At 38.5% G+C, this 19,366-nt stretch overlaps 1 protein-coding gene across 5 annotated transcripts in view; it reads right to left on the bottom strand.

The window, feature by feature from the left end:
- Positions 1-19,366, bottom strand: part of GRM1 (glutamate metabotropic receptor 1) — a 407,487-nt gene that overhangs the window by 62,740 nt on the left and 325,381 nt on the right. For all 5 annotated transcript variants that reach the window (XM_032339302.1, XM_032339304.1, XM_032339306.1 and 2 more), the window contains exon 6: positions 5,247-5,493. In XM_032339302.1, coding sequence (XP_032195193.1) covers positions 5,247-5,493 — 247 coding nt within the window. The remainder of the gene's footprint in view (positions 1-5,246; positions 5,494-19,366) is intronic.

The following is a 19,366-nucleotide window of genomic DNA, read 5'->3' on the forward strand; positions in this document are numbered from 1 at the left end:
GGAAGCTAAGAGCAAGAATCATCGCACTTCCTAATGCCTGTCAATATTTTATTTCATTTCTAAGGTTTCCTCTGATTTTCCAAAATGTGTTTCATCTACAGTCTGTGTATCGTCTATATCTGCTAAAGAATGTATTACTCCTACACTTTACTCTGTTAATTCTCCCCCCAAATAATCCTATATGTGCTGAGTTGTTTTTCATTTCCTTCAAATCATTACTCACTAATTTATTCTTTGAACGAGTCATGATTCTGGAGAACATTAATTTCTTAACTTGATTACTTTCATTCTAATGTCCTTTTTCACATTCAGTTGTCATTTTCATCACGCTGGATTAAGAGAAGCGAGTTTTACCAAGTCTGGAACCTATTTAAGGTGCTAATAAAGCAAGAAATCTGAGAAACACAGCTTTAATTAACAAGGATGTTGGGGATTTAACATCTTGAGCACTGACATTTAAACTGGTCTCTTCCCTGATTAGGACAAACATTTCTGAATCTAAATAATCGGCGTCAGTTATTCCAGTAATTTCAAATGCTGCAATGCTACACTATGGCAAAATCTACATTTTGAAATGCTCACTGCAGCTGAGTGTGCTCTGGGGGCCAGACCTCATCATTTTTCAGTGTGGACAATGGAGAACATTCTCCAAAGCAATGAAAAGAGCACTGGCCTTGACATTAGAATGCGTAAGCTAGAATCTTTTTTCTAACATTTACGCCATAGATTATACTACTTAGGAATGTCCCTGAACCCTTAAAGGTCCACGGGGTTCTTGTAGGGATTAATTAACATAAGCCACGTAAAAAAAACGATTTCACAATTGCATATGTAAGGCAATATCACTACATCACTCATATTTATATTACTATGAATGTCCTAAAATACTCTGGTTATGTTCATTACCATAAGAAAACTGGAGAACAAAAGCTGTCTCTCTCGCAGTCATTGGAAATCCTCTGGCAATCTTCCATCTTTCCGCCATGTTGCTATTTACTCCAAGTAAGCTGTAACTCATGTGGCAGTTTCTCAAAAATGTATGCCTGACTCCCCCTTACTGCTCTGCAAAATGGGATTCTTTTTGCTGCAGTACCTGCGCAGTTCTCGCAGTCCTGCACTGAATTTAAGAGGCATGGTTTCTTGCTCTTTGTGCTTGACCGGAAGAAATAGATGGCAACTACCGAACATGTAGTCCTCTTCTTCACCTCCCAACCCCCAACACCCTTACCTAATCCATTTTGCAATTCTTTCTCTCTAACCAGATTCAGACTCAGAGTCCTCCTTAGCTCAGCACTCCTGGAAGCTATCATTAATCTCAGCGGGCATCCAAAACCTACTGGCTTTTTCTGGATTAGTTCTTTATCTAGATAACTATTATCCTTTGTTGGCTTTTCTGTCTGTTCTTAACATGCAAATGCATTCTGCCAACCACAGGATAGCTAGCGGCTTCTCCACATCCACATTCTGGCAATTTCTCTAAAGGGAAAGGGGACTCTGGGAGAAGAAAGGAAGTTTCTCCCCTACTTTTCCAGGAGAATGGAACCTACCAGGTGAGAAGGAAAAACCAGCACACCTGGAACACAGTATTAATCTCTTTGCTGTTCTGACTTTTGGCTGAGAAATAAAGGTTCTCATTCTTCTAGCTGTGGAGCCATCCCAGGATGTTCTGCAGAGTAGCTTTCTGAGGGATACCCAAGTGGCTATTAACCGCGTGCTGATGGCTCCTACACATCTTGAGGATCAGTGATGCTAATCTACATCTCCAAAACTTTGCATGTTAAAGTCATGGTTATAGAACCTATTGTGAATGTTTGGTGAATAATTTCCTTTTTCATTTCCTTTAATTTTTATGTTGTACCCCATATTGTTGTTGACTCTCCTTAAATATTTTCACTGAAGACTTTGGTGCAATGCTGGCTTTATGGTATCTTTTTCCTATAGATCAGTTTGATGAGGAAACAGAAGGCAAGCTGAGGACAAGGTAGAAGCTGACAACCCACAATACCCCTCCCCAAGATGGGATATATGTGGCATTTCTCAGGCACTACTGCCTGCCCTAAAGCTAAGAAAAAGCAATTAGTTAACCTATAGAGATCACAGTCCTGTAAGACATGAGTCTCTCCCAGTTTACAAACGTTTTAGCAATCTACGAGAACAAAGCATTTCTGTCAATAGCCTAGCTTCCAGAAGGAAATTTAGATACAATTATATGTCCTTATAACCTGCAGCCCATTGACAGATACTTGAAGTGGGCAGAGTGCAATGTTCCTCCTGGAAGCTCCCAACTATCTTATGTTAATGCCTTGCTAGAGGGAAAAACAACCTTAACTTGAAAAAGGCAAGGCCTCTGGTATCCTGTGAATCTTCTTTAACATATGAAAATCCTTTCGAAACCTCACTTTCCCTTATAGTCCCCAACCCCATAGTATATAATCAGCTACCCCTCACAAAGCCTGGGCAGCAGCTTTTTCTGCCCATGGGTCCTGTCCCCACGCTTTAATAAAACTACCATTTTGCACCAGAGACATTTGAAGAATTTTTTCTTGTCATGGGCTCCATACCTCACCCCACTGAATCTCACCTATATTCCAAAACCACATCAAGTTTCCTTTTTAAAAAAGATTTTATTTATTTATTTGACAGAAGGAAACACAGTGAGAGAGGGAATACAAGCAGGGCCAATGGGAGAGGGTAAAGCAGGCTTCCCACTGAGCAGGGAGCCTGATGCGATGGCGGGCCCTGGGATCATGACCTGAGCCGAAGGCAGATGCTTAACCCACTGAGCCACCCAGGCGCCCTCACATCAAGTTTTCTAAGTCTTATTTCAATCCTCATTTGCTCTTCAATAGGAGAAATCAGTTCACACTTTATTAGCATTTAGAAACTGAAAAATTCATAACATTTTGGCATGAAAACACGTTTTTAAAAAGCTCCAAAAGCCAGAGGACAAAAATACTGAAAGATACCAAGGGAAAAAACTGAGACACTAAACAGCAGCCTTCCCCTGTGCTATGTGTGTTAATGAACACTGCTCTTTTCTCTTGACCCCAGAGTCCCTCCTCAGCATGTTGGCATTTATTTGGAATATCTTCATGCTGTACATTACAATTGTATAGCATCCTCTCGATGCACTCAGTTTATGTTGCATGATGATTAACTAAAATAATCACAAGAGGGACCAAGAGCATGCATGGTGGTATGAGAGGGGATGCAAGCAGAGGGAGGTGGTTAAAACAGAAGCTGAGCGCAGATTAAGCTGACCAGTTTCAAGCATGAGGAAATGATCCTTGAAAAGGAACCCAGGGGAAAGCTCATAATTTGAACATGTAATTACACGTGGAGGAAAAACAAGCTAAAACTATGTGCCTATATTTTGGATAACTTGCAAATAAAGAGAGCAGGAGGAAACTCGTATGTATGGAGCGTCTAAAAGGCATCTGGTCCTGTACAGTGCACACTGTGTACATTGCCTTAGAGAATCATGAAGGAAGGTTTCTATTCCAAATCTGACAGTTTAGGGAGCCTAGTTTCCAGTGGAACCCAGGGTGACAACCATGGGCTTGAAGGAGAGAGTGCTCAGTGTTCTGAATCTCAGGTCCATTTGTTCCTGCTGGTACTGTTTCCCAGAGTGCCCAGCACCTGGAAGATTTCCACATCCCCAGGCCCTAAATTATTCAATCCACCCCACTCACATTTGGATCTACATCTCCTCCTACCTAACTGGCAGCCTGGAAGGAATCGGATAAATTCGTCATTGTCTGAACGTTGTCTGAGCACTGCACACAGAACTTTAAGCTTATATGAAGGAAGAGATATGTTGAGAATTACTTAGGGTCAGATAGTCTCTAACAGTATCTTTGAAATGACATTAAGCAGGCTGCCAGCATCTTTGCCTAATTTTAGGATTAGCTAAAAGGCAGCGTGATGTGGCAAAAAGATTATAAGCGTCAGATTCAGATGGCACTGCCTCTACCAGTGACTCTCTGCATGAATTTAGGTGAGTTTCTTAGTTTCTTTGACACTCAGTTTATCATCTGTAAAAGAGGATAATGATATGCCTATAGCAATGAGGATTAAATGATTTGATGTTCCATTTTAACACAACATATGCTTTCCTAAAATTTCTCTTTCCGTAAAATCATATACTGAAAGATAACAGGGCTTATGAGAAGGAAAAAAAAAAAAACAACAAAAAACAACCAAGATTGTGGGCATACTGTATAGCAGCCAAGCTGAGGGCCTTTTTCTTTCCTATAGCAGACTTTAATCTTTTCCCACGATTCTGATTATCCCTTGCCTAGAAAAATTCATATGAACGAACACAACTGCTCTTTAAACTGACATCATTCTCTATCAGTCACATGTGAGCTAACATATCATAAAAGCAGCTATTGCAGAACAGAGTGTGTATAAAACGACTTGGGGAAAAAACATATATATTTGTTAGGTTTCATTTTTCTTTGCTTCCTGATTAATTCTTTGGAAGCCATAGAGAGTTGACAGCAGAAAGAAAACTCTTTTCTTTTTTGTTTCAAGACACATGTTAGCAGAAACATAAGTTAGCCTGAGGAAACAGGATACATGAGGAGGACTTGGTTCTCTTCATATGGTAAGCTTTTACTCTTTTTTAAAGATTCATTTCTTTATTTATTACACACACACACACACACAGAAAGAGCCTGAGCAGGAGGGGCTGAAGAGGGAGATGCAGTCTCCTTGCTGAGCAGGGAGCCCAATGCAGGACTCAATGTGGGACTCGTTCCCAGGACCCCAGGATCATGACCTGAGCTAAAGGCTGACATGTAACAAACCGAGTTACCCAGGAGCCCCATATATTAAGCTCTTATTAAAATATTACACAACCAGCATGGCCTTGGGACCAATAAATCAGAAAGATGCTGATCTGGTGCTGGAACTGCCAGGGAGGAGCCTGCTACTCAGGTATAATTTCTTCCATTTCTTGGGCTTATAGGAGGTCCCATGTATTCTGAGGGAAGGACCAGGGTAATAGCTGGATAAGAGGGTGGCACTGGAAGAATACAGGATTGTGGGTGTTCACCAATAAGTTTTCAATGTTTTATAACATAATTTCCATCTAAGATTAGCTCCATCTTTTGACCTTTCTAGTTGTATCTATCCTTATAACACCTGGGAACCATGAAACCAAAGGGACCAGAGTTGCCGTCTGTTCAGCTCAGAGAGGACCATATGGTTATTCAAACACATTATAGAAAAGACTGCTTTACCTTCCAGGAGCATCCCCTTTCTCATCAAACCACACCTCCTCTCCAGACACACCGATGAACGTGGACTTGATGAGGAAGTCCAGGAGTTTGCTGCCGTCGATGGGCTTCATGGCATCACAGAGGCCCACATGGCCTGGGCAGAGGGCGTGGTGCATGTTCTGCAGCCCATGAGCCATGGCGTAGATGGCATTGATGACAAACCCCATCTTACTGTCCTGGACATAGTTTTCTTCTAAGCTTTCATTGCCTGCAACACAAAACAGACTGCTAACAGGGTTGTGATAATGAGGTCTAGGAGTGCATGTTTAATCCTCAAATGCTTTTCAGCATTTGGTCTTAGAGGAAGGAAAAGCCAAGTCCACTTGTTCTAGCCTTATACATGTAACTAGTTCTAATTCTATCTACAAATAGTTTATTCAATTTTATTTTCTGAACTCAATAATGGTTTCATAACATATGAAACACACTCCATAGAGGCAAAGATAAAGAACTTTCAAATATTGCAAGGAAATCCTTAAGGAGCAGTGAAAATAACTCATTCTGTCTTGGTTCACAGAGACTTATATTAAAAGTCTCCCTATATCACGGTACTAAAAAAGTGTTTTTTATATCCTCTATGACAATTCACAATCTAAAATAACTCAGTTTGTGTTTTATTTAAACCCTGTTATTTTCTTTCGATGATTCCACTAATTTTATGATCTCTAGGGCCAAAAAAAAAAGATTAAAAAAAACTAGGTAATAAGAATCTCTCCTTATATATGGTTGACAGTATACAAATAACTGAATCAGATTTTCTGATTATTAGAAACTCAGGTAAATTGTTTCTTGATGGAAAAGTCATACTACACATTTAATTTTAGCCTTTAACCTTTACCCATGAATTTTTAAAACACTGCAATCATTTGGTCACAGTGACCAAAGTTTCACAATTGCCTAGCAAGTTTCCCAAGAACAGTATAAAGTTAGATATGAGCACCATATCAGAAGTCTAAGCTTTTGGAGTTATGCATGGATAAGAAATTCAGAACCCTAATTTTTCTATACAAATGACATTAGGGCATTTATAATGCAGGGGCCAAAAACTAACATTAATAATTATAAAACAAGGGGGCCTGCAATTGCTGATTTTAGGGAAGTCATCCATGGGGACCAGTTGAGCAAACTTTTATAGCATCCCTATTGTGCACGACAGTACTCTGGTGGGCCCCAGGCCCTTTCCCCCACCACACTGGGGAGGCCAGGTCAGGGGGAGGTAACAGAGCCCAGAATACAAGGATGAGTCAAGCCAGGTGGAGACATCCAATCAGAAAAGCACCTCCCTAACCACCCAAGAATGTGGGCCCTGCCTTTTGGGCGCCAATTCTGACCAGAGTGATAAGCTAGTTCAAATAGCTACTATAGGGTGAATTGTAATTTAATTGGCCACCTGCGTGTGGCCAGGCTCAACCACATGGCCTTTACTCTAAAGTTAGTCTGTGAGGCTGGAAGGGGTTGCCTCTTTTCAAGAGATGGCCCTGGCTGGTCAGTTTGATTCTCGATGCTTGGTGTGAAATAAAGCTTGCTTAAGCTTCAAAAAAAAAAAAAAAAAAAGAAAAGAAAAGAAATTCAGAACCCAGTTGGATTTGGTTGAAAACAGATAATAGGCTTGAAAAACAAAATAGATTTGAAACACATCACTGGCATAATTCAGAGATTTTGTACCTAGTTCCAGAAAATAACTTCTCTCTTTGGGGGGCTTTCCTTCCACCACCCCTGACCAATAGTGAGGGATCTATGCTATGTATGCTCCAGGTGCTAGAAGCTGGGAAAGGTCATGAGTTCAGCCGTTGATGGGAACTGAGAACAATAGGGGGCTCCTTGAACCCCCAGCCACCTGACCTCTTTGTTCCATCCTAGTAGGCCACTGGACACTAAGTTTCCTGCTACGGAGTAGCAGAGAAATAAGACAAGGTAGGAGTGTTTGGAAGAAATGGTAAAGAGCTTTGACTTTGATGTTGAGCTTAAGATGAAATATAACATTTCTAAAAATTATTTTTTTTAAGATTTATTTATTTGTTTGAGAGAGAGAGTGAGAGCATCATTGGGAGAGGCAGAAGGAGAGGGAAAGAGAATCCTAAGCAGACTCCAAGTTGAGTATGGAGCCTGACGTGGGGCTTAATCTCACAAACTTGAGATCGCAACCTGAGCCCAAACCAAGAGACACATGCTTAACTGACTATACCACCCAGTCACCCCTAAAATGTTATATTTTAAACATATTTTTAAAAGATTTTATTTATTTGTTTGTGTGTGTGAGAGAGACAGAGAGAGAGCACAAGCAGAGGGAGAAAAAGGCTCCCCTGCTGAGCAAGCAGCCTGTGCAAGACTTGATCCCAGGACCCTGGTATCATGACCTGAGCAGAAGGCAGATGCTTAATGAGCCACACAGGCATCCTCACTTATCTTTTTTACATTATAAATTTCATATCATACATAACCAACCCTTATATGTTATAGCTATGTTGTTTTCCTAAAATCTCAATTTTATCTTGGATTTTAAAAAAATATTTTTTCTTCTTATTTGTTTCCATCTCTTACCCACATCTAAACACTACATTGTTAACCTGCTATTATTTCCACTCTATTAATTATTTTATTTTACAATGCTGCTTTATTTAAAATTTCTTGATGTTTTGACCAGAGCAAAGAGGGCTTAATACATATATTCTGTAACAAGGCAGGATCCATCACCTATTTGGGGTTAAATATAAATAAATCTATCAGATATTTATTTGTGCTATTGTATCCCTAATACTGTGTGAATGCATAATGCCATGCTAAGGGGTACAAAAAGTTAATAGACTGATTATTTGTGCACAAAGAAGTTTATAGTCTAGTTGAGATGATGGGAGTAAAAAAATAAAGTCTGGGCAACAACTGCCTTTGAAGGATGGTCTTAAAGTCAGCAGGTTGGTTGAAAAGCAGGTCTTCAGTGTCTCTGATGACTTGGAAATCAGAAAAGATCACAGAAGTAGAGTGGAGACAGCACACTGTCCAGTTAACATTTCAGATAAATAAATATTTCTTCATTTCTTAAATATTCCTTAGATCACTACAGTATTTATTGTGATGCTTGATTTTATGAAAGCTAGTTGTCTTCTCCATGGGGGTCTCTTATCTACTTTCTGTAGGTGGATGGAGGCTAGTATACCATGTGTATCAGCCTTGACTAATGATCACAGTTACCAGCTTAAAATAATACCCACTTATCATCACATAGTTCTGTAGGTTAGAGGGCTAGTATAGCTTGGCTCAGTTCTCTCGTGTAGCATCTCATAAGAATCTGGAGATGAATCCTTACCAAATTCATGTAAGTTGTTGGCTGAATTCTGTTCTTTGTAGCTGTAGTACAGGGGTCCCTGACTCTCTGTTACCTGTCAGCCAGCAGTTATTCCTATAAGTTTTCTACATACTTTTTCACACTGTCATTATGGACACTCTGACAAAGAGGAGTAGAGTACTTCTCATGCTTTAAATCTCTCCAACTTATCCTTTTGCCACATTTTTCTGCATCTAAGCTCATTTGGTTTAGATTGGGTCATCTGGATAATCCAGAAAAAATCCCCTTATTTTTAAGGGCCTTTAACCTTAATTATCTCTGCAAAGTATCTTTGCCATGTAACATAACATTCAAAGGTTGCAGAGATTTTGACACCTGCAGGGGGCCATTGTGCTTACCACAAAAAGTTGAAAGCTATTACTTTTTATCTATTTTCAGAGCATATTGTCTTCTAAAAAAACACTTTCTTATTTCATTTGAATGATCTTGGTTACCCCTGCCATCTAATAGGCTTGGAATGTGATCTCTCAGAGGAGTAGCTCCTGGCATTTAACAGACACTGATATGCCTCGAATACGTGCTTACTTATTGTGGATTCTCACTTGATATGAGTGACAAGTGTTTCTCCCCATCCCTGTTACAGTTCTCAGTTATAGGATCTATTTTCTAGATTACCAAATAGGGAGAAAAAAAAAAAAAGGTTTCTCATTGACAGCCATGCTTCACTAAATCTTAATATTTTTCTCTATACATTATTTGGGACAATGGTCAGGAAAGGAATTAGAAATAGATTGTACTACATTTCTTGATAATGTGGGCAAACATAGATGCTAAATCTTCTGGTGTCATGGGTAGAATTCAGCTGGTAGGAGAGACTCTGGTTTCCTGACGAGGACCCGTCCTGTCATTGAGGATGTGTTGCTCCCCAGAAGGGAGTTAAACTCGTCCTCATATGGGTGCAAACAATGGCTGCAATGGCTGTGAATGAATCTGAAGAATCCAAAGACAAAGGCCTAAATCCTGAGGAGCTAATTCTTGTATCCATGTTTTATTACTGGTCATATTTTTTTTAACCGAGTTCAAGAAAATAATCACGGATTCATTCTTTACCTTTCCAGTATTTATTTCCTTCAAGTCTAGAAAGACACACACACACACAGTCTAGAAAGACACAATGCAGAAAATCAGATCACCCGTTCTTGTTTTAAAATTTTAGTTCTTCAGACTGATTTTTCTCTTCCTCTCTTTGGCTCACTTCTCCTTCAACCATTTCACTGCTAATTAGGATTTCTAACAAGAATGAACAGAAGTAAAGAAGTGAAATGCACAGGTACATATGACCCTAATTACTTGTGTGAGGTTTGGGAAATGAGAAGGTGAAAAACAGTGACCAGAAAGTTGGACTCTTTAGTCCTCTTTGCTAAATGCCAGCAACAGCCATCTATAACTGAGTGGCCCTGTTCTCCACCTATGGATTATCTTTAATATAAACATCTGGGCATAATTAGAATCCAAATTATTTTGTAAGCTGATGAAGCTGGACCCAGAAACATTGACTACCTATACATAGCCACGCAACGCCAAATGTCATGTAAATTTTCTCAAACGATGCCTAGAAAGCTGGCCCTATTTTTTCCTGAGTATATATGGAGATTTCAAAGCCAGAATTTGTTACTGAGTTACAGATGCATTAAATAAGAATCAACATAAATAAGCTAAGACCAGAATGAAAATCTGCTATTCTCTCTCATACATGCTTCCCACCAGCTTATATCTGGCTGGATGTGGAACAGTCCTAAGGAAAGTGGGTATGCTGTACTGCAGTGGTTTTGTATGCTAGAAAGCACCAATGTGTCATTACCCACATCTTCACATGCTATTAGTGTGCGATGGTTTCATGGTTTCCCACTAATAAATCACCATAAGCTTGAAGCCTTTGTTTTGACAACTGTATTTTCTCTTAGCCCAAGACTATTACATGGTCCTGGTGATATATGACCATCCCTCATTCTTTCTTGAATTCCTGTATACAGAATTTTTCTTCATTTGAAATGTTTTTCCCTTAGAAATTCAACCAAAATTTAATGAGAAACTTATCCATTATGCAGTCTTACTCTTGTAGGTACTATCTGCCTTCCCTTTCATTGACTGACATTTTGAAGATTAAATCTGAAGCCTCTTGAACTTCATTATAGCTTCATGAATATTATGAGGTTTCAAAACTTGACTGTGGTTTTGAAACTCAGCCAGGAAGTTACCAATGGTGTTAAAATTTGTATTTATGTAATGTCCTTTCTTCCAACTGGTTTAAAGCACCTAGGACATTGTTTTGGTCTATCTCCATGACATGCATGTAAGTTGTTAGGTAGAAGGTCTCACTATCTCTACTTTATAAGGTGGAATCTTAAGGGTCAAGGAAGTGACAGAAAAATACAAAAAACATAATTCCCTGGTAGATATATCTAAGTTCTGAATCCCTCTCTGGGAAAGTTGCTTTCACTACTAAGTTTCCTCTTATTGTATTACATTGTGATAGCTATGCATTCAACCCTCAACTTCTGCTTCAGCCTGGTGCCCAACTCCTGTGGTCCATTTGCCCCACCTACTTGATTTTCATCAATAAACTTCTTCTTACTCCAAGCCCTGGAATATCACTATTAATCTTTAAAGTGTATGAGACTCTCCCAGGGTACTCTGAGCCTCAACAATGGTGATGCTTTTTTAGTGGATTTATGATACAGCCCAGGAATTTTCATTTTAGCAGATACCTTGAAAGGGTCCAATGCTGATAGTAGTTGAGAAAAGTGCCTCACAATCAAATCTGATGTGGAGTGGAAAAGTTGGAAAGGTTTATAGAATCTTGAGTCTATTAACTAGGGTGTAGTAGATTCCAGGCCACAAATCTTATCTAGCTTGAGTTCCCGAGAAGTAAAACCTAAGGCAAAGATTCTTTTGCTACTGATTTATTGAGTTGTGTTCTCATGAGGAAGAAAGGGAGGGAATCAGGGTAAGGCTGGGTAATAAGCTAGCTATTTCTCAGCTGGAGAAAAGATCCCACAGGTATGCTCTGGAATACAGATTGACCACAGAATTAGCAAGAGAACCAGTTTTTGAACTTTAGAGTCAGTCAGTCATTTTGCCAAGAGCCTCTGAGGGACAGAAGTGGTGGGGGAGGTGCAGCCTTCCTGGTGAGGAATTTCCAGGTTGTGTGAGAGCAATTCTCCATAGAAGGGTATAGCTGGGAGTTGTTATCAGCATATCAGGGCTGGGAAAGGTGTTCTGGGAAATAGTATCTGCTACATCCCTCAACTCAACAAGAATCATCTTTATTCCTCCTATTCTTGAGCTCTTGGCTTTATCATTTGCTCAGTCCAATACTTAACTCTCTATATTTCTCTCTGAGTACCTTCCCTAGCAGCTTCTATGGTAAGTTTAAGTTCACCTATCTTTCTCAGGACCTCATGAGTGTCACTGAGTTAGAATAAGACCCTGAGCTTATGCCTGTTGAAAACAGTCACTGAGGGCTAGGCAACCATCTAGAAAATAAGGCCTAAAAAGGAGTGATGGTGCCAGAAAGAAGCCTGAGCCTTCTGTACTGAAAGCCTGCCGGGACTCCCTTTGGCTTATTACTTTGTCTAAAACTCTCTGACTGGCTATTTAAAGTTCAATAAATGGTAACTAGTATTATTGGTATCTTTATTAGCCAGGTTATTATAAAGGCTTGGGCTTTTTATTTATTTATTTATTTATTTATTTATTTATTTATTTATTTGACAGACGGAGATCACAAGTAGGCAGAGAAGCAGGCAGAGAGAGAGGAGGAAGCAGGCTCCCTGCTTGATGTGGGGCTCGATCCCAGGACTCTGGGACCATGACCTGAGCCGAAGGCAGGAGCTTTAACCCACTAAGCCACCCAGGCACCCCAAGGCTTGGGTTTTTACTGTTTCCTCCATACTGTGTATTTGTACCTCTGTCAATATTGCTATGCAGGAAGTCTCATCTTCTTTCTTTCTTTACTCAGTGTCTTACACCTGCTTAACAGCAGTCTGTATCCAATCTCCTGCATGAAGCCTGCCTAGAATTTTACAGTGATTGATTCCTTTTCTATATTCTCATCCTTAGAGTTGAGTCACACAAAATTTGACTCTTTAAAATATACAAACAGCACAGAGTCCAACATATGTAATGCATATGGAATGTGTACCATGGACGGCTGAGTGATTTTCAAACTGAGAATGCAGTCACTATGGTATTAAATTCTTATTCTGTTAAATAAATACATAAGCTTGCATTATCATTAAAATTTTATTTTTAAAAGATATTATAAATTCCTATTATTCCTATTATACTAACATCTTCCTTCCCTCAGATAATTGGGTGGATATGAGCCTTGAACAGCTCTCCTCCTACAATCCTCAGTTCACAAGCTTAAAATGGAACAGAACTTTGGTTCTATCTTTTAAGAGATTTGAAGAACTTTCTCACTTACTGCTTCAGACTGAAATAATTGCCTGAACTTCCCAACCTTCATTTTTCCCATTTATACACAGTTTATTTTATTTCCTCAGATGTTAAGTACTCCTAATTTGACTAATGTATTAAACAGACACTTCATCTATATTGGGTTATATTCAGTCTTCTCAAGTAATAGATTATAGTCATCACATTAGGTTTCCTTTTGAATGTCCTCAAGTGTATTCTAGTCACCATCAATAATAGTCAAGCCTCAGTTAGGTCATGATCCTTCTCCTGAGCTGTCAGTCATTCACTATGAGAAACATTGAGATAATATAGAAGACAACTGTCTAAATAACTCTTATTACTGCATGGAAACAGGTAAGGTGTGTTTCTACTGCAGGTAGAGTCTATTCTAACATTATGTTGGTGACTTTTCAATTGGCAGTAGAAATAGGGGATATGTTGCCGTGCACTTCTGGCAACACAATGGCCCCCAGCTATCCTTACTCTTTGTATACAAGCTAATCTGGGCTTCTGAAACTTGTATCTTTATCACATTCAAGGAAGCCAGGGGCAATGGAAATTCACCAATAAACCACAGTATCCCTTGGTACACAAAACAAGAATTTTCCCCTGGACTAATATAACTTGAAAAAATACACCAGTGTATTTTTATGCTGTTCTAGTCTATATAAGCAGTTGCAGACATATCTGGTGATTCTGATTCAGCAGTTATGGAGGAAAGCGAAATCCTTGCTGCCTTCACATAAAAATTCTGTGAACTTTGAGGGGGCACAACTGAAATATCAATGCCAAATATTCTTAAGAAGAGGCTTTTAATGGGTTTCCTATTGACCTCCCCACTAGAAGCAGCTGTCATATTTGATCAATGTGACCGTGTCATGCTGCTCAATCTCTTCCCTGCTTTATCCTTCCCAAATATTTCTGAACATATACAGGATGAATATATAAGCTTTGGTTCCAATGCTCATTTCTCAGCAAACTAATCTCTATATTGGATTTTTACTTATCTATTTAAGAAAGACAGAGAGAAAGAGAGAAGGAGTACAGCATGGAGGGGCAGAGGTTGAGAGAGCAGATCTTAACCAGGCTCCATGCCCAGCACAGAGCCTGAGGAAGGACCTGATCTCAGGGCCCTGAGTTCATGACCTAAGCTAAAATTAAGAGTCAGATGCTTAACCTTCTGTACCCTCAGGTGCCCCTCTACATTGACTTTCTCATCCCTAGTTAAGGGTGGAGTTCATCCCCACCGTTGCCTTTTTGTTTCTAGTTATCGAAGAAATCAGCGAAGGGGGACTAATGCCATGTTTCTAAACTCATCCAGAGTACTGTGACGACTCAGCATGCCTTGTGTTAATCAGAAGGAGGCTTCGCCTTTTTTATGTTAAGTTCATTTGAAGAATGCTGCAGCATCTCAGGCTTCAAGACAGTACAGTACTTTGAACGCACAAATATATCTATTTAACCCCAAGCATGTGCAAGCACGCACACATGGGCACACACATACACACACATGGTCAGAAAGAGTTCTACTCTCACTCAGTTTTACACCTGAAGCTAGGATTATCCTCAAATTACACAGGCTTTGGTATAAATCTTGTATATCAGCTTAGACTTGTTCTACCTTTATGATGAGTTTCAGTTATCTAACCTTCATTCCTTCAATCTAGCCTTGGTTATGACTAACCCTGCTGTCTCAATTTTGAACCTCAGTGGATGTCAAGGTTTCTGTGTTCTTCCTTCTCTCTAGAGGTGGATACTTGTTTCTATCTCTTTGAGAATCAGATACATTAAGGGGTAGTCAGGCACTTGTACCTCATCTAAATTCCAAGTCCTAATGAAAAATAATTAGCTTTATTACACTAGAGAAAAAGTCTACTTTGGGTACAATGAACAAGAAACAGGTGGAGACAGAGCATCATGTTGAACACATTTGTGCTTGTCTCATATACCCTCATCTAAAAATAAATAGAAGCCATGAGGGAAAAATCTTGATACATTGCCCAATTACTTCAGTAGAACTGAATCCCATGATCAAGGCATCATCCAAAAATGGTGTAACACCTGGCATCCTAGAAAGTAAAATTCCCATAAAACACTTAAAAAGTCCCACAGTCAACAGAAATATTGGCCCAGTGATGCTAAGTTCCATATGGTCCTCAAATGCACTTTTTGATGAGTGTGATTTGATGAGATTGAGCAAGGTCAGTTTGCAAAGACCTAACCCTAATAATCTAGGTTATCAGTCCAGGTTAACGACAGGGACAGACAGGCACATATATGCTACATGAGAGAGTTCCTTGTGGTATATTAAGAGCCTCCTCTAAGTTTGTTCTTATCCTGTGACTTCCAAACTGCTATTACCAACCAAGACTATATGCCTGCCTCAAGGGCTCTTATTTAATTAGATTTTTAAGTTAATCTCCATGATTATTTCCCCAGGAACTAAGGTACACTCCCAGCTAAGCACACAAACAATTGTGTCCAGAAGGATTGACCTTGGAGTAGTCTGGGAACACAGATAAAACCTTAGTAAATCAGTTCATAGTTTCTTGTGACTAGGTCAGTCTGAGTGTCATAGAATCTAGTATATTGATTCTTAGTGATGTTTTTCTTTCCAAATAATTTTGTCTGTTGCTTTTTAACTTTCCCTATGTAGTAATGAATGGAACATCTATATGAAAGAGACATGCAAAATATTTTGCCGGTATATCTACATCTTCCATGTGAAATAAATTACGGTGACCTCACAATGTGATGAAATGTGTGGAAGTCCTCTTTATAATAAGATTATATAATCTATAAGCAAGGACATATTTTATTTTGCACACACAAACATTTATTCCTGTGGTGGCAAATACACATCTTTCCATGAACCTGCTGAGTAAAATATCACTATTGGATTACAGCTAAGTGAGAGACAGAGAGACATAATACTTAAGAAGGAGAACTCTGGAGTCACACCAGCTGGGTGTCAGTCGAGTTACCACCACTATCCAGCTGTGTGATCTTGGACAAGTCATTCAACCCACTATTTCCTGGATTTTTCTGTGAGTAAGCCAGATAGAGTAATATCACTGATTTCATAAGTCATGGTAAGATGGATAATACATGTAAAGCATCTAATTAAATTCCTGTCACGTAGCAAGCATTTGATCGTGTTGTCTCTGTATGTGATGCTGGGCCAGGTTTGATATAATTCTTGCACATTTTTTAAAAAACAAAGTTTGTATTTTAGAGAAGTTTTAAAGAAAATTTGCACATTTTTATCAGGGACTTCTTATGTACTCTGCACCCAGTTTCTCCTGTTGTGAATATTTCATATTGCTGTGTTACATTTGCCAAAATTAATAAACCAAGATTGTACATTAGTATTAACTGAACTCTGTATTTTTTTCATATTTCATCAGTTCTCCTTTTTCTGTTCCAGGATCTCATTCAGGATATCACATTTCATTCATTTATATTGTCTCCTTAGGCACCTCTCAGTTGTGACAACTCTTGAATTTCCCTTATTTCTGACGACCTTGACAGTTTTTAGAACTTCTAGTCAGAAATTTTGTAGAAAGTTCCTAAAGTTGAGTTTGGCAGATGTATTTCTCATAGTCAGACTGGGATTGTAGGTTTTGGGAGAAAGACCACAGAGGTGAAGTGTCTTTCTCAGTACAACATATTAATATTAACATGTGAACACATTGACACATTACTGATGATATTAACACTGATCACCTGGCTAAGATAGTATTTACCAGGTTTCTCTTTTTATACCCTTTTAATGTTGTGCTCTTTGAAAGAAAGTCACTAAGTGTATCCCACACCTAGGGGATGGGAAATTTTTCTCCACCTTCTTGAGAGCAGGGCATAGTATTTTGGGAATTCTTCTGTATAGATTTATCTCTTCTTCCCCATTTATTTTTTTAACTTAATATATATATATAATTTATTTATATATGTATATAATTTATATATATATAACTTATAATATAATTTATATATGTATATAATTTATGTATATAAACATGGACTTGTGAGTATATTTTAAACTCTGGGTTATAATTCAATATTATATTGCTTATTTTGTTGCTTAAATTGTTCAGCTTTAGGAAAGCTCTTTGGGCTTTGATAGTCTTTCAGTTGAGTCTAACGTCCCTTTAATATATAACTTGTTTTGTTTTTTAAGCCCTTCCTTATTTTCTGGCACTGCAGGATGCTCTAGGCTCATCTTGGCATTTCCTGCCCCAGTCCTACAACTGTTTATCTCTACAAAGGAATCCTAATCCTTTTTATTGGAGAATAGTATTAGAAACCAAGACCTGGACACTGGGTATACTATCTGGGTATTATTGCTTCAGCCCACTGAGTTGGGAAATATATGTATACCAGTCCACATTTAAATATATACACATATAATTATTTCTATGTAAACTTATCAATATATGTATTGATAAATAGAGATATTTATCAATATTGATAAATTGATAAATAAAAACTGCTAAACTTGAAATTCGTGTAAAGCCTCCAACTCGATTCCATTACCACATGGTCTATTCCAGTTTTCCCCCTTTGCTTGTCTGTAACTTCCTACTCCAACTGTGACAAACTTGGCAAACTTGTTCAACCTTGGTGCATGTACAGTTATTTCAGAATTGTTAACCCATGCTCCATGAGAAATAATTTGGCCAACTAGAGTATATTGCTTATGTTTCATTTCTATATACAATTTTAATAGATTCAGATCAGCCCTGTGACCTCTCAAGGAAGTCCTTCTTATGGGACTACTGAGTCCTATAAAACTGTAAGACTAATCCTCTATACTGAGCATTCTTATTTCTATAAATATGTGCTTTACAAGTTGAGGAGAGTAGTTGACATCCAAGCACATTTGCATAAAGTCTGCACCCTGTATTTGTTTTATCAACAGATTCTGCTAAGAATTCTTTTCCTATATGCACTTGACATTAATCTTAAAAACTACTCTTTCAGTTTCTGTGACACATATTGATTGACCAAAGTCTCACTAGCCATGAGTTCTTATTGGGGCCTTAGAAAATAAGAATTTGATTCTTTCAAGAAATGCTGTTGGGAGACCCTGCATAAAAGGCAATATGCCACTCAAGAAATCCCAATAGTTGCAACACTGGGACAGATAGTATTGTGATCTACTTGGGCTATTGGCTACTTAAAATCTCAACATAAAATATCAATTTATAGTGACCCAGGAAGATGAACCCTAAATTAAAATCCATAGTATATCTCATTCTTAGGTGGTACAGGCATGGTAGTAAACCTTATGACCTAATATTTAAACCCCAGACTCTGTTTAGAACATTAGAGGCTTCTAGTCTAGGCGTCTAGTTTACCACTTGGCACATGAATTCTAAGGAAAAGGCTGAAGGATATGAAATTCTCTAATATGCCTCAAGGTATACTTTTTTATGTATATAGTAATAGATATTAACTGTATTAATAAGAAGTCAATTATGAAAGTGGAATTAAGATGCCAATGCCATATAATTCTATGATATTGTTTTTGTAATGAATAAGACTCTATATTGCCTACCAGAAAATACTATGTTAAATACAAATTAAATAGGTCAGAGATGAATAGAATATTTACAAATAGCTCTTGTATTTCTGCAAAATCCAGTCTAACCCATTAGCTCAGTCCAAACACAGCAACATAAAACTAGAGGTACTTTATAAGGGATAAACCATTGACAGGAACTCAAAATGGACCATAATAACATTAAATCATGGAACTCTTTTACATATGTAAAAGAAAGCATGTTTCCTATCACCCACAAATAATTAGAAGTGGGGCTATGTGCATAGATATGCTTTCTTAGACTTTGATAGAGGCCCAGAGGAATATGCAAGAATTCTGACCCAGAAGGTTGTTGAGAAGAGAGTTGGTGCCTGATGAATTTGAACACTTCCTGCCGTGGTTAAAGCAGCCAGCTCTCTGTAACATACTTTATCTCTATGATTACCTGCCAAATGCTTACTGCAGACCTACAAAGATTAGTTACTCCAGGGGGAGTGGTTTATAATTTCATGACAGCATTTTGTGCCAGATCAATAATCAAGGCAAAGACACATAGCAAGCTGCCTTTGTTTTCTCTGAACTACCCTTCTGGTTCAAAGGAATGTCACTGACTGATCCTGCGCATCATTAAAACACAGCAGTAATTGTCCTCACTTGTTTTTCACATACACTATAATTTTTTGAATGAATTACCTAAAGTGCATTGTATTTTCAGGGAATTGACGCTTACCATATATCATCATCAATTTGCAGGGAGCCTGCTGTTCACGTGTC

The sequence above is a fragment of the Mustela erminea genome, chromosome 4, assembly GCF_009829155.1.
Source record: "Mustela erminea isolate mMusErm1 chromosome 4, mMusErm1.Pri, whole genome shotgun sequence".
Classification (NCBI taxonomy): Eukaryota; Metazoa; Chordata; class Mammalia; order Carnivora; family Mustelidae; genus Mustela; species Mustela erminea.